This window comes from Squalius cephalus (assembly GCF_949319135.1).
Source record: "Squalius cephalus genome assembly, chromosome: 9".
NCBI lineage: Eukaryota > Metazoa > Chordata > Actinopteri > Cypriniformes > Leuciscidae > Squalius > Squalius cephalus.
The window spans coordinates 3,629,378-3,656,652 of NC_137130.1; the positions used below are offsets into that span (position 1 = coordinate 3,629,378).

The window sequence follows — 27,275 nt, forward strand, 5'->3', positions numbered from 1 at the left end:
CAAGGTGCACATTTAATTCTGCAGTGAGTTGGGCAGCTGTGTTTTTTTTAATCTTTTTTTTTTTTTTTTTTTTTTGGGGGATACAATTGACCCTTCACAGGAAGTTTGATTGACAGGCGACCAATCATAATCCGCCATCCTCAGAATCCACCATTTTTGTCTGACAAAGCAGTCAGGAGAATTAGTAGATTAACGTTGGAGGATTTGAACTTGAAAAATGTCAGTGTACTGACGTCTTTCCGCGGTTAAAACAACATTCCTTCTGATGTTCTTTTTTTAATGTTTATTTGATGCTATAAATGAACTAGAATGAAGAGATGATCGGTTCACGAGCAGCTATAACTGAGCTATCTGTCACGACACATTAAAGAGCCACAAAACGGTATTTATTGTTTAAATTTCTTTAAAAAATGACCAAATTTGAAAGTTGAGACTTTGTTTCATATCAAAAGTAACCTGGTCTGTCCTGTCTGTCAGTGTGTTGTCAGTGTCCTCTCTGCTCCGCGATGTGTTGTTCACTGTGTGAGAACATGGTGTGGTGTGAGAGAGGCGTAGCTTGTCGGACATAGCAACAGTAACTAAAGAGGGCGGGTCTTTGCGAACGGTCATTCAGGTCGGTACCTGGACATCCCTTTCAGACAGCTTCCTCTTGCGTCGACAGTTACTCCTGTCGGATGTGTTTCGTCTTTGGTGGTGGTGTGTCAACATTTACACTGGAACCCAAAGCTTTGATACACCACAAAGACTGGTCACAGGTGAGCCAGTGAGATGCGCACCAACAATTTGTCCTCTTCTGAACTCTGTCTCCCATTATATTGTGTTGATTGCAATGTGTCATGTACAGCTGTGCTATTGCTCTGCTGATTCAACCTTCACACTCTTCTCTTACTGATGGAATGTAAAATCAGTGAATATTGGTTAGACAGCGCATATAACACTTTATCGGCCAGTGTTTCAGTTTCATTGTCCGACCCCTGTACATGATATTCAAGTCAGGAGATTAAGCTAATCAGGGAGGAAGATTAAGTTCATCTTGGTGCTTCAACTGTACAGGTTTTATGATCAAATCACCATCTTTTTCACATTTTAGTTTTTCATTTTTTAGCCATTGAAGCTCTTTTAATTGATGTTAGCTCTGTGAAGTTTTCTGTAGTCAGTTTTTGTGGAAACATGGTCTTCAGGGTGAGTATTGAGGTTTGCTGACACTTCTGTTCTGTGTTGTTTGGTCACTATCCTTCCTAGTGTTCAACATTCCCTATCATTCACGTTCAGGTTTTCCCCTTTATTCTTCTTCACTATGAAATGCATTATTCTAAACTAAATTGACTGTCATTAAAACTCTACAGGCTTAAATTCAAATTTGAATTGCCGAACAGCTCAATATAGCTCAGCTCAAATAAGAAACTTTTTTTAAACCCTGTTGTCTCTTCAGGCCAGAACGCTGCTCAAGCCTCAGAGTGAGCTCTCAGTACGTCACATGTACAGGTGGCCGGTCTTCTGCACGGATCACTTGTGTGGTGTTTTGTGGACTCAGAGGTTGGGTTGGGTTTGTGGGTAAATGTCTCACTCTGTGGCTGTGGCTGCTGTCCCAGGAAATGACACGTGCCGTGCACATTTACATTGTTTGTGGCTTGTCTTTTTCCTGACAGCTGGTGGATCCAGAACAGAGCGCTCACTCTGGTGACAGTGCATCTGGAATCACTGGTGTCTTCAGCTGTGGCCGCTTCTGTTCAGCTCGACTGAACTGCTGCTTTTTCAGTTTTAGATTCACCAGAAAACATAAATTATTTATCTCTTATTTATTCAGCCTTTTTTCAACATATCTATCTATCTATCTATCTATCTATCTATCTATCTATCTATCTATCTATCTATCTATCTATCTATCTATCTATGTCTGTCTGTCCATCTATCTGAGAAACATTATTTCAATCAAACAATAATTTTGGTGTTTTATGGCAAAAATAAAAAGCCAAATGGTTCTAAAATAGACTTTGTGGGTTTTTTTTTTTTACACAAAATATGTTTTTTCTTTTGAATTCTGCCCCTGACGTGTTTTAAAGAGATTCAACCGTATTGATATTTTTGTTGGCAGCATGAATGTGGCACTTATTATTTTATAATATTACTATTTGTTGCCTCCCCATCTCCTCTGAAAAACATACTTCATAACCTGTCATGGTGGTTTTTATGAAGAACTCCATGTATCTAATTTCATGGTTTGTTTTAAGAGAAAGTTGCATTTCATGTTCATCTTGTCATATTTAGTGTCACCACATGCTTTCCCATCTCTCTCTGTTTTTTTGCTCTTAAAGATGTTTAGTTGCATGACCGTCATCATCTTCACTGTTTAAAGATCACATTTGGCTATAATTTGTAGAAGATTTTTGAATTTTTGTGTTGCAGAACTAGGCATGCATCAGAACTAGATTGCTCGTATTTGCGACTTGTTGCATGTTGACGGTTTCTATTTCTGATGCGGTACAGGTCTATTCTGGTTATTTTATCCACACATACATATATACATATATATATACATACACCGGGTTGGACCCCCTTTTGCCTTCAGAACTGCATTAATTCTTTGGCATAGATTCAACAAGGCACTGGAAACATTCCTCAGAGATTTTGGTCCATATTGACGTGATCGCGTCACACAGTTGCTGCAGATTTGTCAGCTGAACATCCATGATGTGAATCTCCTGTTCCTCCACATCCCAAAGCTGCTCTACTGGACTGAGATCTGGTGACTGTGGAGGCCGTTTGAGTTTAGTGAACTCACTGTCATGTTCAAGAAACCAGTTTGAGATGATTCAAGCTTTGTGACATGCCGTGTTATCCTACTGGAAGTAACCATCAGAAGAAGAGTCCACTGTGGTCATAAAGAGATGGACATGATCAGCAACAATCTGCCTGAACTTCTGATATAAGGCAGGATGGATCCATGCTTTCATGCTGTTTACGCCAAATTCTGACCCGACCATCTGAATGTCGCAGCAGAAATCAACACTCATCAGACCAGGCAACGTTTTTCCAGTCTTCTATGGTCCAGCTTTGGTGAGCCTGTGTGAATTGAAGCCTCAGTTTCCAGTTCTTCTGCTGCTGTAGTCACTCTGCTTCAAGGTTTGACGTGTTGTTCGTTCAGAGATGCCCTTTTCTTGTTCTAACAAGTGCTTATTTGAGTTACTGTTGCCTTTCTGTCAGCTTTACCCAGTCTGCTCATTCTCCTCTGACCTCCAGCATCAACAAGGCATTTTCTCACACAGAACTGCCGCTCACTGGATATTTTCTCTTTTTCAGATCATTCTCTGTAAACCCTAGAGATGGTTATGAGTGAAAATCCCAGTAGATACTCAGCAACAACCATGACACGTTCAAAGTCACTTAAATCACACTTCTTTGAACTTTAGCAGATCGTCTTGATAATGTCTACATGCCTAAATGCATTGAGTTGATGCCATGTGATTGGCTGATTAGATATATATAATAATGAAAGTATACCTAATATACCTAATGCATAAATGTAAATGAATTTGTGATTTATAAATTGCTTGCAAATAGTCAGAATACACAGTAAATATTGTTGTAGTTACTGAGCTAAAGCCAATACTAACCAGCCGAACCTTAACCCCGCGTGTTGTTTGTTTGTTAACATCACTCATTAATGCTGTAACAACACAGAGTCCTGAGGGTCTGACTTAGTGTTGTTGTTTCTTCAAGATCGATTAGCTTCATCCCCGATGGTGCGGTCTGACCCTGTCTCTCAACAGACCCGACTTATGAACATGAATCAAGCGTGTTAATCAACATCACTCCGAGATGCATGAACAGCACCCGGCTCAATGGGCCCACTTGTTTGACCTGATGATTATTCAAGTGATGACATCATCTGGGATATGCATATTCATCAATGGGCTCCTTTCAGTAAACAAGGGTACAGCAGATTACTGGTCTGTCTGCAGGGGAATAGGGCGTAATCTGTGGAGCTGGTCACGGGCCAGTCCTCTACTAAAGCTGGTCTGATTAGATTTCTCTCTCAGCGAGGTTTAGCTCTGCCACTGTGGAATGATTCACTGTTTATCAGCCATTTTTATTGGAGCCCAAGTACACACACACACACACACACACACACACACACACACACACACACACACACACACACACACACACACACACACAGATGCAAAAACGTTCAGGTTTTAAAACACAGATGGGTTATCCATACTCATTCTCCTGTTGTGCATCAGATATGCGGAGGTGCCTTGACCAGTGGAGTCACAGTGTAAACTAGATTTACATTTCTAAAGGCAACAGCAGGGCTTGTGCGGGAGTGAAAGAATAGTGGTAAAGTTTTAAGTATGTTTAAGAACTAGTCTTTGGTTCTGTGTAAATGAAATGCCGTAGCAGAGGGACTTTTTTCCGCCCACGTCCCTGTCAGCAGATATTAAAATATGTAGAGTACTAGTCTCCTGTAACTCTCTTGGCTCATGGTAAAAGCACAGTTCTGCTATACTTTGCTATAGTTTTAGCACCTGATATTATTTCAAACAGGTAAAGCTGCTTTTTCCATAAGGGTTGTGCTCACTTTGAATTTGAATTTAAGGGTCTAAACTTTGAATTTGAATGTAAGGAAGTACATTAACATTGAATTGAAAGTGAAAGAAATTCATGTAACTGTGATTTTCATAAACTATATAAAAGAAAAGTTTTTACTTACTAAAGGTTAATGTTACCTTGACAAAACTTGTTTCAAGATTTAAAAATCCTTCTATACACCCATCCATCTATCTTGATGAAATGTATAACCTGAATACACATTTCTTTTATCAAATAATCTAGATTAATATTAAAATGTTAATGGGAGAATATGCTCAGATGTAGGCCTTAATATAGCATCTCAAGGCCAAAACAGTGAAGAACATGCAAGGCTGCACACCTCACGCACATCTGCATAGGATCAGTTTATGAACCGTACGTTGTAAACCTCTGACTCGTGAATTTCAATTAGGTGAAATGACTGGACAGTCTAAGGACATTACCTAGCAATGTGAGATAATTAATATTCATGAGCCCATTATTCACCATATACCAGCCAGAACACCCTGGTACATCTTAGTGACTGCCTAACGATTCTCTACCAACCTATTCTCTAACACCCTAGCAACACCTTAGCAACCTGATAGAACACTCAAGCAACTGCCTAGCAACCACTGAGAACACCTTGATAATCATCTTCTTCCCTTTAAACTACACTGAAAAAATGTGGTGTAGGATTTACTCAGTAATTGCTAGTAAATTTCACAAACAATTGCAAAGAAATGGCAGTTGAAATGGCTACTCTCAGCCGTCTCAGACGGCAACATATTTTCCTGTCGGCCATCATAACTTCTGTTGGTTGTAATTCGCAACCTCACCACTAGATGCTGCTAAAAATTAAACAGTGCACCTTTAAGTAAAATTAGCAAAGAAAATAAGTAACTTTAACCTGGCCAGATAAAGTTTGTTGAGTAATTTCTACTTAGTTGAAGTTTACTTTGCAATACTCTGTTTCAAGTAAATTAGAACGTCTAAGTAAACAATACAGTAGATATTATGTAGAAAACACATAATAACAGTAACGTTGTACCACCCGAACACAGAGACCTCAACGTTTGGTACACAGTACACAATAGCAGTAATATTCAATGGACATTTGTGAGCTCCAGATGTCAAAAAACATTAAGTTACTAAACCTAACAACAAAAGCAATGATAAAACAGTGTAAATACAGCTGGAAAACAGTGAAAAATGCATGATGGGAACACCGTTATCAGAAAGTAGAGTGGGTTTTACTTAATTTTATAATGTTGATATTTACACTTTAATTTCTACAAGCTTAAAATCTTGCCTGACCGTGTTTATGCAGGTAAAAAAAGAATTGTACTATTGACCACAGAATATTTTTTTTTATGAGCGATGCTGTTTAAAGCTGAAAGGGGCGCAGCTGATTCTCACTGTCTCCACACCTCCCTCCGTCACCCGTCTCCTCAATGACGGCTCCCTCCTCTCTTCATTCAGTTCTTCGCCTGTTTTATTAGCTTTCTTTCTCTTTCTTCGGGAGGATCATAGATTATTTCTCCCCCGGCTGCCCGCTTCAAACTGTAATCAGCCGCTCTGTAGGAGAGGAGAGAGAGAGAGAGAGAGAGAGAGAGAGACCTCCTCTGTTTCATCCCTCTCCGGTTTTCATTTGGATTGCGGAGCGGAGAGCTGCGGCAGGGATTTTTCTCTGATGCTTTGTGGATGCGTTGAGGGATGCAGTGAAGCCGTTCACCAGTTGAATGCGGTGTGTGAACATGGAGGTGTCCTGAGGAGAGAGAGAGAGAGAGAGAAAGAGAGGTTTGCGGGGCTGCGTCTGTCTGTGCCTGAAGAACGAGTCCGCATGCACCTCAGTCTGTGAGTACCGAGAGCTTCGGTGGAAAGTAGTCTCAGAGCAAACAGGTTGCTGGTGCTTTAGTTTCAGACGGGGATGCATGGATGCACATTAGAGGCCGTACACTGAAATAACACGTTTGAAAAACGTGAAATATTGCACAATTTAACTTTTGCATTGAGTTGTCTTTCTTTTTCAGAACAATTCTTTTAAACGGGTTATGACTCTGATTGTTTAGTCTGTCTGTGTGTGTGTGTGTGTGTGTGTGTGTGTGTGTGTGTGTGTTTGCTCAGTGACCTGGTTCTGTTCGCCCATTCATTCTTTACAGTGTTTATTATAGTCGCTGCTCGTGATTTGCATTCAGGATGATGTCATCTTTCTCTCTGCACGGTTCCTCGTTTATGTCAGACAGGTCATTGCCAATGCTGTGGTCAGCGACCTTTAACCCAGCCTTGAATCTGAGGGGAACTCTAATGGGCGTCTGTTTCATATCCATGCTATTTTTATGGCGTCAGTTTGTCTAATTCTTTTCCTGCAATGTTTACATGCATGTTCTTAACCTGATTATGCTTAATAAGCCGACAATGCACGTGGTCATGTAAATGCATTAACCCATTTTCCTTTATCAGAGTAAGGTCATAAATAACTTAAGCATAAACCGATCAACACAGCCAGATCTCCCTGATTTCAACCGGCTTGTAAACACATTAAAACCCGTCTTCCGTCGGCTTATTGAAGTGCTCATGAGTGATACGTGACAGGAAAGTGTCCTTACTGCGGATTTAAGTGCATCCAGACAGAGCGAGTGTTTCACAGTAAGGGAGGAGGACATATATCGCAAACTCCGACTCGAGAAATGATCGAAATGTGTTCTCATCTCATGCAGAAGTGGTACAGTCAGAATATTGCATCTGTAACTGCAGGAGAGCGGAATATGAGTCTCCATCACGACTGACATGACACATGAAATACTCGGAGACAGATACACGAATGGTTAGGTTTTGATGTCACTAAGTTGGAATAACCTGATTTATTAATAAAGTCTTGCATTGCCGGGATATTGGATCGCATGTAAACCGGGACAATGGGTTAATTCAATAAGCTGATTTTTGGAAGTTATTATCAGTGTATTGGTCTGCATCTAAACATGCTTAATGTTCGATGGAGTGAAAACCTTTTGATTTTTGCAATTCTCTGTTTTTCAGCAACAAGCTCCACTAAGCTGGAGGATCTGAGCTATCTTGATGAACAGCGAAACACCCCCCTGCGCACGTCCATCCGCCTGCCCTGGCACAACACCGGGGGCAGAGCTACACACGACAAAGGTACAGTCACAATCCTGGTTTTTCTCTTTACTTCGTTAAGAATGTCATGAAACTCGACACCAAAATCAACACTTTACAATAAGGTTTCATTAGTTAACATGAACTAATAATGAACTGCACTTCTACAGCATTTATTAATCTTTGTTCATTTCAACATTTACTAATGCATTATTAAAATAAAAATTTTGTATTTGTTAACATTAGGTAATGCACTGTGAACTAAAATGAACAAACAACGAACAGCTGTATTTTTATTAACTAATGTTAATAAAGATGAACAAATACAGTCACAAATGTATTTCTCATGCTTAGTCCATGTTAGTTAATACATTAACTAATGTTAACAATTAAAACTTTATTGTAAAGTGTTACCGAAAAAAGCATAGCATTAAAAAAACGTAAGCCCATTTTTAGGATAATTCGTTTTTTTCGTCATAATTTGCATGACAATTATTCACATTTTCAATATATATTTATGGATCATGATTTGTTGTTCTGCCTTTATGCTGATTTAAAGAAAGGTGTTTTTTTAGACGACAGTTTATGTATTGCACTTTATAAATAGTTTGAATTGTCATGAATAATTATTTGATTCCAATATAAATTTTGTAATTTAAAATGTAGATTACTGTTTTGATCATGTTTTAAATTAGCAGTTCAAAAACGCATGGATTAAGGTATACTAGCTAGTATGGCTGTCACTAGTAACGATTAATCGAGTAATCAGTAAAAATGTGGTAATAAAAATAGACCTAAGCAAACAATAGCTTTTAAAAGGACTTAAAAATACATATATAATGACAATGAGGCAATAATAATTGGTTCAAATAACGTATCAAAAGAAAGTGATCATAAGGTTTTATTGAACAACATTGTTAAAAAGCATAATGTAATATACATAATATGAACATAATATCTTATGTTTATTCATAATATCTTCTGTGCATTACACAACTCAGTGCCTTCATGCAGTTAATTAATCAAAAGCATTGCTATGGTCGATATGACGATGGTTTTAATTCGATCAATAATCGTCCGATAAATATCGTTGGCCGGTGTGTTTTTTGGTGTGTGTTTATTTATTTATTCATTGTGATAATTGTGAAATAAAATTTGACCCAAACATGTTCTTGACCGGATTGGAGATATTCACCCTTGTACAGTCTGAAACAGTTGGGTGCTCTTTTGATTTGTTTTTTTGTAAGAGGTTTTATAATGTTTAGATTGAGACATTTCCGTATAGACCTGTTTACCCACTCAGGATTTGAATGTGAATAAGGAAACACTCTCCATACACTTCCTGTGGCGAAAAGAAGTGTTTTAAATAGTTAAGTCCATTAATAATGCAAGAGAACATCGTTAAATACATGTGTTTTTCCTCTCAGTCCGTCTGTTTGTCTCTTTCTCTTATATAAACGCTTGTGTACCCCGAGGGTCGAGCTAATGTGTGTTCTGCAGGAGCGGCTGTGTGTGTGTCAGTGTTGAGCTGCTATTCTGACCTTGTTGAATGTTCAAATGAATAATGAGATTCAATCAGCCAATGGCAGAGATTCATCAGCTCTGATCGGTGCAGGATTCACCTCGAGTGATTTTTAGTCCAGTTTCTACAGGCCATGTACAGTGTCAGGTGTGTGAGGGTTGAGAGTGTTTTCGTGCAGGTGTTGGATTCCAAAAAGACTCAATTTCATCTGAAATGCAGTGATGACTAGTGTTGTTTTTGGCGGCCTGTTTTAATTTTAGTTTTAGTCTAGTCTTTGTGTCAAGCTGTCATTTTAGTTTTTATTAGTTTTAGTCACGTTCGTACTCTTTTTAGTCTAGTCAAAACGAGACTAAATGTGGTTTACAAAATAAAAACTATGCTAAAATGTCTCTTCCTTTTCGTTGACCAAAACGGCCCTAAACGGCTTAGCTCCAGTCTATTTAACCGATCTTCTATCGCCCTATAATCCATTGCGCTCTTTAAGATCACTAAATTCGAGGCTTTTGGTCATACCTAGGATATCCAGATCCACCAAAGGAGGGAGAGCATTTTCACATTTAGCTCCAAAACTCTGGAATAGCCTTCCTGATACTGTTCGTTGCTCAGACTCGCTCTCCCAGTTTAAAACTAGATTAAAGACGCATCTCTTCAGCCAGGCATTCATATAATACTTTTAATCTTACAGTTAAATCCGACCTCTATTTCATAAACGCCAGAGGAGAACTGGCCCCCGACTGAGCCTGGGTTCTCCCAAGGTTTTTTTTTTCTCCATTATGTCACCTGATGGAGTTTTTCGGTTCCTTGCCACTGTTGCCTTTGGCTTGCTCAGTTGGGGATATTTGGGGATATTTAATTTAATTAATCAATCAACGATACTATTGATCAGCATTACCAAACGTGGACGTTCCACTAGAAACAAACATTGATGTATTGTTTTAATTTAATACTGTGAAGCTGCTTTGATACAACCTATGTTGTGAAAAGCGCTATATAAATAAACTTGACTTGACTTGACCAAAACGAGACGAGACGAAAATTTTCTAACGTTATTTCGTCTCGTTTAGTCGAAATTTGGAAAAACTTTCATTACATAGAAGTCGGAAAAGAAAACGTCGACTAATTGAATCTATTTGTCATTTCAGTCGACTAAAAGTCTGAGCATTTTAGTCTTATTTTAGTCAGAATTATCCATGACTATTTTCGTCTAGTTTTAGTTGACGAAAGCTGATGACATTTAGTCTAGTCAATGAAAATTGTATTTTAGTCTCTTTTTACTAATGCAATTCTATTTAACCCAGTCAATATAGTACAAGTACCAAGTAGTATAGACATAACCAAAATTTTCTTTTAGCCAAACCCATTTCAAACAAGGTTATCTTATTATATTATTGTTACCTTATAGGCTCAAGAATACATCCATTCCAGACACGGAAGACGCTCTGATTTGAATTTACAACATATTTATTTTACCAACCAAACATGTTAGAAGTACGTTACACACATAAATGACCGCATTTCTCCCCATCTTTTTCCACAACTCATTCCGTTTTCTTTTCCGACTTCTATGTAATGAAAGTTTTTCCAAATGTCGACTAAACGAGACGAAATAACGTTAGAAAATTTTCGTCTCGTCTCGTTTTGGTCAACGAAAATGAAGAGACATTTTAGCATAGTTTTTATTTTGTAAACCACATTTAGTCTCGTTTTATTCGTCAACAATATTGTATTATACATTTATACATGACCAGCATTTACGTTGCGTCTCGTCTCGTTTTCGTCACGTGATAAATGTTCGTTGACGACGATATTTAGTCATAATTTTCCTTGACGAAAGCAACACTATTGATGACATGCTTACATATAGTCTGTATATTAAATATCAGTCTTTGTACATGTCAGTATTTTATTGAAGACTTATTTGAGCATGACCAGCAGCTAGAGCTGCACGATTAATCGTTAGAAGATCGTAATCTCGATTCAATCACCAAGATTCAAGAATCTTATTCCTAAATGACAACGATTCGACTCTGTGTTCAAACCTCTGTGTACGATCACAGCGAACATTCAAATCTGCGTTCGTGCTGCTGCTGACCCAGAGAAATTTTGTAGTTCTGATATCTACAGTAGCGATCAAAATAGAGTAAATCACCTTTTGAAAGTAACTTGATGCTTCAAATAATGATTGTATCGATTACACCAGTAGGTGGCGACAAGTGACTGTTAAAAATCTATTTGTCATTGAATCTATTTGTCAAGAGATTTGTTCAAAAACACTGATTTATCAAGTTATGAAACACTTAACATTTTGTCAGAACCTCTAATAGAAGACGTTATTTTGTTTAGTTGTCTATTCCTAATCGTGGGAGAATCGTGATCTCAATTTTAAGCAAAAAAATGTGATTCTCAATTTATCCAGAATCCTGCAGCTCTACCAGCATCATATCGTTTTTTTTTCTTTATTATTTTATTTTGTTTTGTTTTATTTATTTATTTTTACTGCACAGGCTTGTTATCAGGCTGTCTATGATAATTTTTTTTCTTTCTGGTGCATTTTAAGATTTCACATGAACTCGGAGATGTTTTTCTGAACTTCTGTAAAATATTCTTGTTTGAAAAGGAGGAATCATCATTGTGATCATAATATGAAAATGGCCAGAGCTTCATGTTCTTCTAGAAGTTACTTAAGTGGAGTGTTCTACAAAGTAAAGTGGCCAGTAATCTGCCTTAATGTAAATAACACACAATCATCTTTATTAAAAGAATTCATTATCTTACCAGTGCTGATGGCGCTCTCTCTCGCATTGCAGTCTTTGATCTTGAAATTAGCTGATGATAAATAAAACGCAGCTCATGTCTGCTATTTTCATTGACGTGAGCTACTTTCATTGACGTGAACTCCGTTAAATTTGCATATTGCACAGGAATTGAATATCGTATTTATATTCGTTTTGCGGAGACACATTTATGTGGCCAAGTGTAAATGGAAGAGTTTCAACAAGTACAAAAAAAAAGAAAAAGATCACATTCATGTCTTCATCCGAATTGATTTTCTCACTTACTCAGAGAGCTTCGCTACTTAATAGCAACTCAAACAGCCTTACCAAGCACTTGACATCTTTATTTTATGTCAAAGGTGCCCTAATCATTGAGAAACACTATGATAAAAGTTCATATATGACACTAATGTGACCCATCAACACAAACAGTTTACAGTTTACTGCCACTGGCTGAGCGGATCCCATTCATAGTCACACAAACAGCTACTAAAAGTGATGAAAGTTCATAATTTAATGTCACAGTGCTATATTATGTGCTCATTGTGTTATATATTTTGTATCATCCACAATAAAAACTCACTCAGGGGCGACATTGAGGGTTTTTTTAACATTAGCTGCAGGAAAATAGCTTTTTATGAAGTGTTATCCTTCCTTCTAAGGTCTAGTCAGTGGCGGACTAGCATAGGACATGAAGATAAAGCCCTAAACTAAGACAAACGACAACCCCTGATTGCCTGATTTGTTTGCATATGATTAAACCTGTGTTGTGTGTTTTGCAGCTCGCTTTGCTCCGTACAAGCCCACTGACATCATGCTCAAGCCGCTGCTGTTCGAGGTTCCCAGCATCACCACTGACTCAGTGTTCGTGGGCCGCGATTGGCTGTTCCAGCAGCTCGAGGATGACCTGAGGCCCAGCGAATCAGGCGAGAGCTCCGGGTCCATCCTCGTTGGCAACGTGGGCTTCGGCAAAACCGCCGTCATCTCCCGCCTAGTGGCCCTCAGTTGCCATGGTGGCCGCATGCGACAGATCGCATCCAACAGCCCGAGCGCATCTCCGAAAAGTGAGTCCTGAACATTCACAACACACATGCTCACAGGCCTCAGTCTGGATAGAGCAGCAATGCATTGTTTATGAAATGCACGGAGACCATTCTTACATAAATTGTTGCATTGAAGTAAATGAGACAGTTTACATAAGAATGGTTTTATGAACAAATGTTCAGCCTTCTTATGCATTCACTACCTTCAAACTATGAAGTTGAAATGTTTGGGGTTGGTAAGATTTTTTTATATTTTTGAAAGAAGTTTCTTCTGCTGATCAAGGAGATCAGTAAAAACAGTAATATTGTGAAATATTATTATGATTTAAAATAACTGTTTTCTATGTGCATATATATTTTGAAATGTAATCTATTCCTGTGATCAAAGCTGAATTTTCAGCATCATTACTCCAGTCTTCAGTGTCACATGATCCTTCAGAAATCATTGCTGATTTGCTGCTCGAGGTTATTATCAATGTTGAAAACAGTTGTGATACTTAATATTTCGTAGAAACCTTGATCATTTTTTTTTTTCAGGATTCGTTGATGAATAGAAAGAATTTTTTTTGATTTAGAAATCTTTTGTAACATTATAAATGTCTTAACTGTAACTTTTGATCAATTTAATGTGCCCTTGCAGAATAAAATATTAATTTCTTAAAAAAAAAAACATTATTATTGACCATTGAAACTTAGTGTACTTTAATATCAACTGAACAATCATAACAATTCTATTAATACATAATTCTTGATTTTTCTGTGAGGCATGTAATCTACGACATGATACATGCACCATATTTGCGTTTATACAGACTTTTTAAATGCAAGAAACAATAAATTATGGTGTTTGTTTATTGATGTTTGAATCTTAGTCTTAGTAGAATAACAACAGCTGGTGATGTTTGTGCTCATGTGGATATTGTCCAGGTGGGGAGCCGAGTTCAGATCTGCCTCTGAGTCAACCGCCTCAGCCGACCCCCCCGCCCAGCGCCACCAACACCCTGCGCACCAGCAGCTGTCCCAGCACACCTGAGCTCCAGCGGCGCCGCGAGGAGGCCGTCAGACGTCTGGCTGCAAAGGTACTCGCACACAAACCTTTTCATCAGGAACGAGATTCAAACTGGCTTTGCTCACATAAGCATCATAACTCCATTTGTTTTCGCATTAGTGCTAGGACTGAATAGTCATGACATGATGTGATGATCTTGCTGGTAACAAAATTCATCAGCATTGTGAATATTATAATAAATTTAATGCACTTTTTTGGCCATTTATTAGACTCATTTCACAATCCTTAATTGTCTTGTGACTCATGAGCATTAGAGTGTTTTAATGGTATCTCATTTAAACTAAAAAGCAGCGTTTGATTTCATAAGTTTGATTCGTTTTTTTAACTCTACATTTGTGCAGTAATATTATCTTTAAAGATCATTTTCATTCATGGAGATAACAGAAAATGTGCCAGTCTTTATTGGAGGATTTCTGTCACCTTGTGGAAAACAAACACTTTTAATACGAAAATTATAATACTATAACCAGTAGATGGCTGCAGAGGATCACTCATATCAGCTCATTCGCCATTTCCACTCCCTTTTATAGTTCTTTTTGCGTATTTTGCTTTTTGGACTTATTTTATTATTATATTGATTCATTTCAGGGAATCGGTTCAGAATGTCCCGCATTAATGAATTGATTTCATCAGAACTCTGATTCAGTGATTAATTTGCATCTTCATTCACTCTGTTTGGCATTTTTTGTGCATTGAAATGTTTTAGTAAAAGTATAGTTTGGTAAAAACTGCTATCTGTTTTATTATATTGGTGCATATAAAAGAACATTATTAAAGATCATACTTCAATGCGTTCATTTAGTGAAAAACAGTTCTTTGACTCTAACCTAGATCTGCAACAGCCACTCCATAATTTCATTTTCTGTTAGAAAATGAGCTGTATGCTGAGAGAATGTTGGCTGAAGCTCGTGTTTCAGGACTGATGCATACATATTTACCCGCATCAACCAAAACAAAGCTTGAAATCCAGTCCATGTTGATTTGACACATTCCAGCATTGATTGTTGATTAGTACATAAACTGTGGTCATTAGACAGAATCCTCCCAGAGAAGCAACTAAGCCTTATCTTTTAGCTTCGTGTATGTATAAAACGTTTCACACAGGTGTGTATTGAAGTGGGCGGCTCATTCGCTGGATCTCTCAGCTGCGGTCCTAATGAAACCACACAGGTGTGCTGGAGCCGAATCACAGGTGCAGGGTCACGACCTCTGCCTGATCTACAGTGCTGACAGCGTCTAATGTAAAACGTGTGTGTCACAATTGATGAACTAGTTTATTAATCAGTGAACATGTTGATTATCTTTTTATTTACATTGTGAAGTATGTTTGCCGGGGGTCAAAATTAATTAATAAAATTTGACATCAATGGATATTGTTTTGTTCAAAATTTTTGGCCTTTCTTGACATTAATGACAGCAGATGGAATTTAATATCTTTGAGAGCCTCTCAAAGAGAACAAGCACATCCATCTACTATACTATAATGAAATATGTGCATAGAATATATTTAATTTAATCGAAATACTTTCACCGGTACATTTATATGGCCTTCAATGGCTAAAATGCTTTTTTATGTCAAGTCAAATTTGTCTAGCACTATTCAGAACACACATTTTCAAAGCAGCTTTACAGAAAATCATAAAGTTAATGTTTATAATATCTTAATATCTTCATGCCTCATTTAGTAGATTACAGCTGTGTGATGATATAGTTGCATTTTGCGATGATACAAGCAGTTGAGATTTGCTGTATGAGTATATATCACTTTACAGGAGTATACTGTATGTATGCGGAAAAAGTTGGACATACTTATTATATGCAACTTTATAGTTTTTACCTGCAGAATTGTGCAGTTACGGCATCTTACTGGACCGTGTTAATCAGCCAAACTTTCACCGTTTGGTTTGTTTGCTGTGAATGTGCATGCAAACTATGACAAATGCTCGCTTGCTGTTGAAATTGTAAGCATTTACATTGTTTTTCAAAATGAAAATGCTTACATTATATCAATATAACTGTAAATTGTAAGTTATGTACTTGCTAAAACATCTTAAGCAATCACTTTGCGCACACCGACCACTTAAAAATATATTCTTGTGACCTTCTTCCAGGCATTTAATACAATGTGCTTTAGACAGTTTGTGCAGAACACTTTATTTCCCCCCGCAGCGGCTCATTCTGTGTCCTCAGATGAGATGATGTGTTTTGTTCATAGAAATGGGTTTTATGCAACTGCAAAGTCGCGTCACTGATGTAGTTTCTCTCTTGCACAATGCATGGACCAGACGAAGAGAACATTAAATGTATTATATTTTCATTTAGTTGTAGTTTTTCGCTTCCGGGTAGATTTTGAGATGTGTCTCTTTGCAGACGATGCTTGTGATGATGCAGACTCATGAAGAGCACATGCGGTTGTGCAGTAATGTTGCTAATGGACTGTGATGAATTTGTGGTGATGTCACAGTTTCTACCGCAGACGTTTTAATGGAGGACCCGCGCGATCAGTGTGATAATGTATTTCCCCTCAGACTGACATGTTAGTGGTGGAGGATGTAGGGCTGGGCGAAAATGGCACAAATATATTAAAAATTTTTTCAGGACAGGATCACAATCCACGATCATATAAAAAAAAAAAATTAAAAAAAATGAATGTTGGTTTAGACTGTTTATCTCAAACTAATATCTCTATTTTAAATTTGCCTTACAAGCTCACAAAACATAAAAGAAAAAAGAATGGCTGACCATTTAGGCCAAAATAGGGGCGTGCCAACATTTTATTTTACTTTATTTTACTTCATCATCGTATCTTTGTTATTAAATATTAGAACAAAGATGCAAGTTACAAATATGATGCAAATGAAATAAACAGTGTTTTAAATTTTTCAGCTACAGTAGGTCTATTTAACAGGAGCATTCATGTAAGAAATTGAAAAATCAGCACTGCAGTCTTCACTGTATTAATTAAATATACACTGATTCTTATTAAAGCGACACAAGTTACTCAGTCAAGAGCAGTGAGTGATTTTTTTTTTTTCTCTGTCTTTTGTTGTTTGATTAACAATAATGCTTTTTTGATCAATTTAATGCATCCTCTCTGAATACGAGTATAATTTCTCTGAAATGTGTGTGAAAATATTGTGTCCTGCAGTGTAAACGCAGTCTCAGATTCCTCATTAGAGCTCGCTGTGGGGAAGGAGAGAACCCCAGTCTTGTGTTTCTCAGGATGCTTGTTGCTTCAGTATGTCTGATTCTGCTTTTGAAGTTCATAGAGGAGGGACTGGAGCGATGCCAGCGCTGTTGTCTGGAACGGCGTGTTTCAGCCTTTTGAAATGCAGAGGACTGAAGTTGAGATGGCGTGAACCCGAAGACCCTCTTTATTTTTCTCAGTGTTGCTGAACTCAGTGGCTTCTGATGTCCTGATCTCTGCATTCACGCTCTGAATACATAAACTACAGTAGTACTAGTTCAGTGACCTCCTCCTCTAGATTGATTCAGATTCTGGAAACATGATTGTTTTGTGTTACATTCTTCATGCAGATATAATGTCAAGGACTTTTGTTTTTAATAAGACTAAAATAACAGATAATAATATATTTAAGCTGTTAAAATATACTTTATTGTTAATTTTCTTGCAACAATAAAAACATGAAGTTTGTACAAACATGCAAACTTGAACGAAGCGTTTAGACCCTCCATTTATTAATTAGTTAGTTAGGGTTATTTATTTATTTCAGTCTGTAAAAGCATCCAACTAAAAACTGACAATTTAGCAAATGTGCTTTTGCAAATTTACAGGTTCTTCACCAAATTGAAACTATTAAACTGAACATTATTTTAAGTAGATGCAACATGTACAGTAATATCAATTTGATGGATCTGTGTGATCACAGCTTGTGTGTTTTCTAAAGCTAAACGTAAGCATTATTTTAGAGAGACAGTGACAGACAGACTCTTTCATTGCGGTTTTCTTTAGACTTGAGATGCTCGAGTGTCATCAGAGTCTCTGATGTGTTTTCATGGAATATTGCATTGAATCTCTCAGAAGCTTGAAACGCAGTGCTTTGGGTTTCAGCCGTTCTGCTGCGTCTCGGTACATCTCCGTCTTAATAGGGCGAGCTGTCCTCTGTCAAACACAATGTGAGCTAAATGAAATATCAACCGTGTTTCCCGGGGGACCTGCCGTCCCTCGAGTGTTACCATGGCAACAGGTTAGCAGGGTGGTCATTTGGTCGCATTTAAAGAGAATTGCACACATGTGGGCGCCGAGACTCAGGGACTGACGGCAAACGCGCAGCAGACAGCGGCAAATTACATATTCACAGATAAGACAAAAGCACTTAATTACAGGCTCATCGCTAATCGGTTTCCAGTGTTATGCTACATTTTTAACAAATGATTGTGTGGAGTTTTGCACAAGAAATTGTGTGTATTCCAATCAATCCCTGCATGCATCAGTCACATAAGTGCAGGCTGATTCATTTTAGCTCTTTACATTAGTTTGTTTCCTGATTAATTCACATATTTACAGTTGGTGCTGTGTTGATGGAGAATTGATTAACGTTATCTTTTTAAAACCTTTTTAATACCCGTTTTCAATTACAGTACAGGCCAAAAGTTTGGAAACATTACTATTTTTAATGTTTTTGAAAGAAGTTTCTTCTGCTCATCAAGCCTGCAGTTATTTGATCAAAAATACAGAAAAAAATGTAATATTGTGATATATTATTACAATTTAAAATAATTGGTTTTCAATTTATTATACTTTAAATTATCATTTATTTCTGTGATGCAAAGCTGAATTTTCAAGATCATTACTCCATGAGTGTGCCATATGTTTAACATAACTTGACTATACTTTGACGTTTTTTTTCTACAAAGGTAGATTACACAACCCCATAGCGAAAACGTGAATTATGTTATGTTCGTTTTTGAAAACGTATGTTTCTAATAAGTAACTAAATAAGGTAGTTTGAGGATGTGAGTGTGTGCAGTGTACGTTAGGGGTGGAACGGTACACAGAAGTTACGGTTCGGTTCATACCTCGGTTCAGACATCACGGTTCGGTACGAGTTCGGTACAATGGAGGGAAAAGCAAATCAAAAATGTTGTTTTTTTATTGTGCATGTCTCAGGATGTCTTAAGGCTTGTATTTTAAAGTAAAGGCATAGAACCAGTTTATTTGTAGTGCATTGACAATAGTTTTATATAATTAGTTTATTAATTAAATGAATAAAAAGACAAAAAGTCCTTGAGATATGTATGGTAATTGTACCTGATTGAATTAAAAATTTAAATTGCTATATTTAAGATCAATATATTTGTTTTCCTTAACATTTTAATGAACACTTTCTGTATAAAATAATACTACCATTAAAAACAAATTACATTTTTTTTATGTAGAATGTGTAGCTTACTGACTGTGTTGGGTGACAGTTGTAGGTTACAGTTTGACAAAAGCACAATGTTGTGTTTTATTGCGAGTATACACAAATATAAGTAAACACTTTGCAGTTTGAATGATGTTCTATGAAGAAAATTACGGAGTATGTTTTTATGTTCGACTGTTCGATCGCGCCCGCTTCTCGCACACACAGTCACACACACACACACACACACACACACACACACACACACACACACACACACACACACACACACACACACACACACACACACACATATTATTCACATATTACACACAACATATTCCAGCATTGCAATCTTTACATCGCAGCCTGCTTCAGAGCTAAGGCGGGGCTACAGATTAGGTGTCCCTAAATAACCCGCGTATCTAACAGTAGTTCCGCATTACATTCATTAATTTGCACGCGAGTTTTATTTATTTTTATACCGTGTATTCTCCGTGTATATTCATGCACCGAACCGTGACGCCCGTACCGTTTCGGTTCAATACGAATACATGTACCGTTCCACCCCTAGTGTACGTTGTAGAACAAAATGTCAAAGTATCATCAAGTTATGTTTACCATAGGCTTTATTTTACTCATAAATTGAAAAACCTCATTATAAAAACACAATAGAAAAATCTGAAAAGAACCAGCGGCGAATTAGACTTCCGGGTTCTGGCGTCATACATGCACTCTGTACAGTTCTGCTCATGGTTTAGTTGCTGCTTGGTGTCTCAAACCAAAGATTTCTTTTGCTGTCTAAATCCGATGTGATGATTGTCTAATCAGCTTGTTGAAGGGTCGAGGGAAAGGCACAGCAATCAAGAGATTGAGCCTGTTAATGTGCGCTCTGAAACCAGCGCTTTGAAGTGTTCACTGAAAGTGAGCGAGTTAATGGTCCCTCCACCTGAAGGAGGTTTAGATTGATGCTCTTTTCCCAGACCTCATCTCAGGGTGAAGACCGTGCCATTCCTATTAACCCCAACTGTCCAAATGGGAAATATCCCCATCTGTCAAATGGAGGTTTCAATAATAAATCAGGACAAATTAAGAGGGACCCTCAGAAGGGCTTTCTCACCCGCATCTGCCAGGTTTTCTCACTCTGGCCACACAAACTGTTGAGCTTCAGTGAACTCTGCTGTTAGGACATCACTCCACAGAGAAATATTTCACTTAATGCATTCTCTTAGATATGATTCTTCCTTTTGGGTATGTGGGATTTTTCACAGGAGGAACTGAATAGAGAAATAAGCTGCTTGAGCATTACAGTGATTTTATCCCAGATCAAGTCTCTAAACACTCTTATCCATGGTAAACGCACCTGAATTTGCTTAGGATCTTCCCGGTTGTTGCCTTTAAATATTGATAAAGCTGTGTGTGACATGTAATGAAATCAGTTTATATTTTGTGCCTCACTTCATGATATCTGTAGGGCCCGATGAAATCCGTTTTATTATTTCCCACATTCCGTTTTAGTTTTTTCCAAATGTATTTTTTTCCGTTTTATTTTCTCTGGAATCAGTTTTATCCCATTTACATTTTTTAAACTCTATTTTAATGGTTAAATTAAATGTCAGTAATCAAAAGGCCTGTCTAATTAATTGAAATCATGAAACTAATACAATTTAACAGCAATTTATTAAAAGTTCAACAAAAATTACATTTTTTTTATTTTATTTTTTTACCAAATTCTGTTTTAAGTTTTTTCGATTCCATGTTAATGCTTTGATTAAATTGTAATAATCAAAAAGAATGTCTAATTAATTGAATTCATAAAAACAATTCAATTCAAGAAACAATGATTTTTGTTGTGTATTTAATTTTTTTCTGGCAATCAAATGAAGGCATAAAACATGAATTTTATTATGAAATGAAACAGGTTTTTTGTCAAACAATAAACTGATATTTTGAAGTGTAATGACCTGCTTTTTATTTATTAATAAAAATGTGACAAATTCCGTGAAAGTCCGCGTTATACAATACATTTCGTTTTTATGCCTGGATTTCGTCCTCGTTTTCTGCATTGCAGAAATCATAGGGCCCTAGGTTTGTTTGTCCATTTCTCCCTCCATCTGTGTTCAGATCATCACTTTTTTATCTGTTAGGCTGCTGAACTTTAGTTGCAAGATTATTGGATGTAGAGAATGGCAATGATTGGTTAGAAATGATCTGGCTAGAAGAGGCTGAAACTCTCATTTGTGCCCTGCATTATTTATCAAGTGCAAACATGGCATGATATTTGACAGCAGTGTTAGATCAACATGAGTTTAGAGCAGCTCCTCAAGGGCTCACAGATCACATGCTGTTGGGATATGAGCTTCAGTTTAGCAGCCAATAATAATTATAGCCCTATAATAAAAAAAACAAATGTTTTAACAAGAGTTTGATCTGTCAAACATCATACCACACTGCTCTTGATGACAACAGAATAGCCAAAAAATGGCAGTTGCATATTATATTATATTATATTACTGGGTTGTAGGTGTTGTTTTTTTTTTTTTTTTTTTTTTTTACGATTTTTTCAAACTTATTGTTAAATCTGTGCATATTCATGGAAAATTATGAAATATTCTCATTCAGGGTTCCTGCAGGTCATAAAAAGGTCTTTAAAAGTCTTAATTTGCCTTTACATAAATTAAGGCCTTGAAAAGGTCTTAAATCAGAGCAGAAAGTCTTAAATTTGTGAAGTCGTGGCATTAAATGTTGCATCTTCCCTCTTTACGCCTGTTTTCCAATACAAACATCTAAACATCTTTGATGCATCTACTTGTGAAAAAAGTCTTAATTTTTTAAGTTTAGCTTAAAACAAGAACAAATATCTCATGATATCTATGTTATGAGAGCTTCCCTTTGAATAAAGTTGATTTTTCTGAGCCTATTGGCAGATCTTTGTTCTTGTCTTAATCATTGTTTTAGTCATTTTGCATCTCAAGTAAATGTATCTTGATTTAAGAAACTTAAGACAATTGCACTGGAAAACAAGACAAAAATACTGAGGAAGAACATCACTTTTTTTTTGCTGTGATCAGAAGGTACAGTAAAAAATATTTCCATATTAGAGTTGCTGGGAGCAGAGCGATTCAAAATTTATACCTTACTTTTTCTTTACTTGGTCTATTAAAAAAAAATCTTTAAAAAGTCTTAAATTTACCTTAATAAAACCTGCAGAAACCCTTTTTATTTAGTAAAAAAAAAAAAAAAGAAAAAAAAAAACCTGCATAATCTACTTGGATACAGTGATTGTTTGGTCGAAAATAATTGATCCTCTGATTTTAAAAAAGCCATTTCAGAGCAAATGCATAGAGTTTAATATGGCAATATACTTCTGTATAAAACTTACAGCAAATGCTCCATGATTGTAAATGTATATTAGATTAAGTTTTTAAACTCTCTCCCTCTCTCTCTCCCTCCCTCTCTCTCTCTCTCTCTCTCTCTCTCTCGTTCTCTCGTTCACTCTGCAGGTCGTGGCGTATCACTACTGCCAGGCTGATAACACATACACGTGTCTGGTCCCTGAGTTTGTGCACAGTGTGTCTGCTCTCCTGTGCAGAGCGCATCAGCTGACCGCATACAGAGAACTGCTGCTGAAAGAGACACACCTACAGAGCATGCTCAGTCTGCGCTCCTGTGTGCAGGACCCCATCGGTGCCTTCCGCAGGGGGATCCTGCAACCGCTCATCAACCTACGCAAAGGTACAGGAACACAACCGAAATCAAAACCAACACCATGCACTTCCTTAAAGGTGCAGTAAGCGAGTTTTGAGGAACACTGTTGATATTTGAAATCAACCCAAACATACACGCCCCTCTCTTCATTGCTCAAATGCATGAGTGTGGGTGTCTTATTATCATAGCTGAAGCGAAAAACAAAAAATGAACATGCAGTACACAAGAGTTTATACAAGAGTTTGTTATTAGTCGCCTGCTGCACACCAGCTCCAGACAAACAATTATACTCAAAACTGTTTTGTTATCATAGCTAACATCACAACAACAGCATATCTTGGCTATGGGAAACATAGCAAAACCAATGTTACTCACATATGGAGCAGAAACCATGCAACTTCGGTGTCCGTTTTCAGGCCTTCCCACTGCGCTGGAACACAACCCCTACAGCTGATTGGCTCACTCTCCTCCCCCATCATGAGTGAACACACCCCCTTACTGTTGATTGGCTCACTCTCTCTCCTCCCCCATCATGAGTGAACACGCCCCCTTACTGTTGATTGGCTCACTCTCTCTCCTCCCCCATCATGAGTGAACACGCCCCCTTACTGTTGATTGGCTCACTCTCCTCCCCCATCATGAGTGAACACGCCCCCTACTGCTGATTGGCTCACTCTCTCTCCTCCCCCATCATGAGTGAACACACCCCCTTACTGTTGATTGGCTCACTCACTCTCCTTCATCATCATAAGTGGACACGCCCCTTACTGCTGATTGGCTCACTCTCCTCCCCCATCATGAGTGAACACGCCCCTTTCTGCTGATTGGCTCACTCTCCTCCCCCATCATGAGTGGACATGCCCCCTACTGCTGATTGGCTCACTCACTCTCCTCCCCCATCATAAGTGGACACGCCTCCTACTGCTGATTGGCTACAAGTGTGTTTTGGTGCTCGGGTCCGATCCACTTTCAACAGTGTTTCTGTTCAACAAATCGCTTACTGCTCCTTTTAAAACATGTTTGTGGTTTTGTTGTGAATGATTCATCAGTTGCACAATATTGCAAAGAAAACAATATCATTCAATCATTCCTTCACTCAGAAATACATTGCATTATGGACTCCAATATGGGTTCCAAATGTCGTTGATTTTAATTTCATAATTGAGTGATTTTTTGGCCTGTCCTCTGGCTCTCTTCCTTCTGCATCCATTACAGTTCAGAGAAGGTTATGTGGACAGAAGTGAACATCATGAAATTACGCATTTTATTAAACCGGATGAGTTGGAATGTCATATGGTTAATATTCGGCAGATGGCCCGATTATATGAATGGGGTGAATTTGCTTTGTTGTTGCATTAAATGCAGAGAATCCATTTTCCCGAGGCTGTTAGCACATGCACTCATGTACCGGCCCATGTTTATTTCTCAGAAACTGAATCAGTGAGATGAATTAAATCAATTGGACTTAATATATAATAAGAATTAATAATAAGACTGTCTTTAGTTTTTTCTCAAAAAGAATAATGGGTTTGACAATAGACAACCTGTTCCGGTTTATAAAAAATAATCATTTTCATGACATTTGGTTTAGTTAATAGTTTTTCTACATTCTTAGAAAACATCTACAGCCTCTGTTTTCCCTCTTGATCCTCTACAGGTTTATCCTGCGTTTATTTGCTCTTAAAGCTCAGGCTCTCTCTGAGTCTCGGAGATCTCAAGGTCATTGTGGTTTGTTTTATGTGGAGGTCCAGTCTTTTGCTCAGCTCGATCGATATTTTATTGTAAAAGCAGACGCAGATAAACAAACCCTGTGTTTGTTTGATGGAAATGGAAGACGCTGTGGATCAATACAGCCTCGTGAGGAGAGAAGACAAACCAGATGGAAACCAATCTTAAGCTCTGCCTGCATTGATAAAAAAAAACATTTTTTTTTCTTAATCAATATTATTTTATATTTATGTAATTTTTCCTTTCTTCATTTTGTTTTTATCTCTTGCTATATGCTTAAAAAGTTATAAGCTTAAATCTAATATATCTATCTATATAGTGGCACTTTCCAAAGATAAGAATCCATGAACCGCATTATCGCACACTGCTCCACATGAACTGTTATTATTTACATAACTCCATCTCTAGTCTTATGCTGTGAGTTTGGGTTGCTTATAACGATCATCTGGGAATGCAATGTGCGCCATTTCATCAGATTAGTAAGGTAAATCATTTAAATAATTTTAAAAGGTTTAAATAATAAACCTACACCAACAGCAGAATACCTCAATATGTTTGCAAACTCAAATTTCAAAATAAAAGTTTAAACTCTCGCTCTGAGTTTGCATGTTATGTGTATTATATTATGTATTTAAACAGTGTTGTTTTATAAAACCATATGATAACTTTCTTTTGATACTTTATTTGAACCAAAGATTATATAATTGTTATTATATAAGTATTTTAAGTCATTTTAAAGGTTATTGTTTGCTATTTTTATTACCACAAAAATAATCATAGTCCTCGATTAATCGTCAAAGTAATCAACCGACTACTCGATTACCATAATAATCATTTGTGGCAGCCCTACTACATTCATCCAAGTGCTATTAAACCATTCAAGCGTGATAAGACGCAAAAAAAGATCTATACCGACATGCTTTGAGTTCTCATTCGCGCTTGAACGGACAAAAAACCCCACAAAAGTGTCAAAATTCCCATTTTGTCGAGCATCCTCGTAAGCGCAGTCTGAAATGTGTGTTAAAAGTGTTAAATAAACGTAAAAAGTTGAGAGAAAATAGGACGTGTCATGTGCGTCGGGTCTTAAAGTGACAGCAGCCTAATAAACCTGCTGCTGTATTGTGTTAGTATTTTGCAGATTCTGCAAAGAGTATGTAAACTTTTGACCACGACTGTATACTGTATATATACACATATCATAATACGTCTAAGTCTTAAAGCATTGTGCAATCTTGCTTCAAATTAATTGATCTTGTTTTAAGAATTTTAGACATTTTACTTGGAAAATAAGGCAAAAATAAGGTAAAGAATTAAAACGTTTCTGAATGTCCACACTATTGAAACTGACTTGAGGGGAAGAGTTTTTTCCTGAAGCTCTCCGTCATGCCATGAAGAAGTCAGCGCAGAGATTTGTGGTGGAGGTTTAAAAGCAGAGATGGTTTATGGATGCTGCTCGGCCATATTCCTCGTTCAAATAACATTTCAAAGCTGAGGAAGTGCAGCACTTGATCTGTCGCTCACTGAGGAACTATTTCTCTGTCTCTGTGTTATTCTGCCGTTACTGTTTGGCTTTGGGAAGTCGCTCACATCTCGTGTGTGATGAATTATTAAATTTACTCCTGATGGCGACGCTTCATCTGAGGCAAAACAAAGACTTTCCACATCTGGAGACTTTAATTGTGAAGTGGACTGATCTGTGCTCATCATTACACAGCTGCTGTGAAAATGAAAAATGCATCTTTATTCTATAGCAGAGAGATTAATATTTTATGGATTTGTTTTATTAAGTTGTTTGTTTGAGAATTATTGAAGTCAGTCTCATCTGCATGGAAATTTCCTCATGTTGTAGCATTAGGATCTCTGCAGAATAAATGTAAATGATCACATAACTCAAAGGAAAGAAGAATGCATTGCACATCTAGAGCTGGACTCTAGACACAGATCGAAAGCCCGGGACACACCGAACCGACGCCAAAGAACTAGCGCTGATGAAAGCCGACTGTGTTGTCGCCTGCTTCGGGGGGAAAAGCTGCACTTGAACACACAGAGAACTACAGCCGACTGTCAGCTAGCATGCGTGTTCTGCGCCTGCGTGAGACAACTGTCTATTTCTGCAGATATATTCATCTATATTCGTCGTTCAAAAAGGGAAACCGACACTGCCGGCTGCAGATATACACACCATAAACATTACCGTTTTGAATATCAATCTTGCTAATCACTAGGTGCGTTTCCATTACAGATTTGCGCAAAACTTTTGTGATTTTTTTTCTCTAAATATCGATAAAAAACTATTGCGAAATGATGGCGTTTCCATTAACCGATGTTATACGACTAAAACGCCATTTTTTCTTCTCATGATAAATCATTCCA

The 27,275-nt window shown here is 37.4% G+C and overlaps 1 protein-coding gene across 3 annotated transcripts in view; it reads left to right on the top strand.

Moving 5' to 3' along the window:
- tanc1b (tetratricopeptide repeat, ankyrin repeat and coiled-coil containing 1b) overlaps nt 1-27,275 on the top strand; it is a 184,378-nt gene that overhangs the window by 103,790 nt on the left and 53,313 nt on the right. For all 3 annotated transcript variants that reach the window (XM_079881933.1, XM_079881934.1, XM_079881935.1), the window contains 4 exons: nt 7,615-7,734; nt 12,771-13,052; nt 13,959-14,110; nt 22,970-23,201. In XM_079881933.1, coding sequence (XP_079738059.1) covers nt 7,615-7,734; nt 12,771-13,052; nt 13,959-14,110; nt 22,970-23,201 — 786 coding nt within the window. The remainder of the gene's footprint in view (nt 1-7,614; nt 7,735-12,770; nt 13,053-13,958; nt 14,111-22,969; nt 23,202-27,275) is intronic.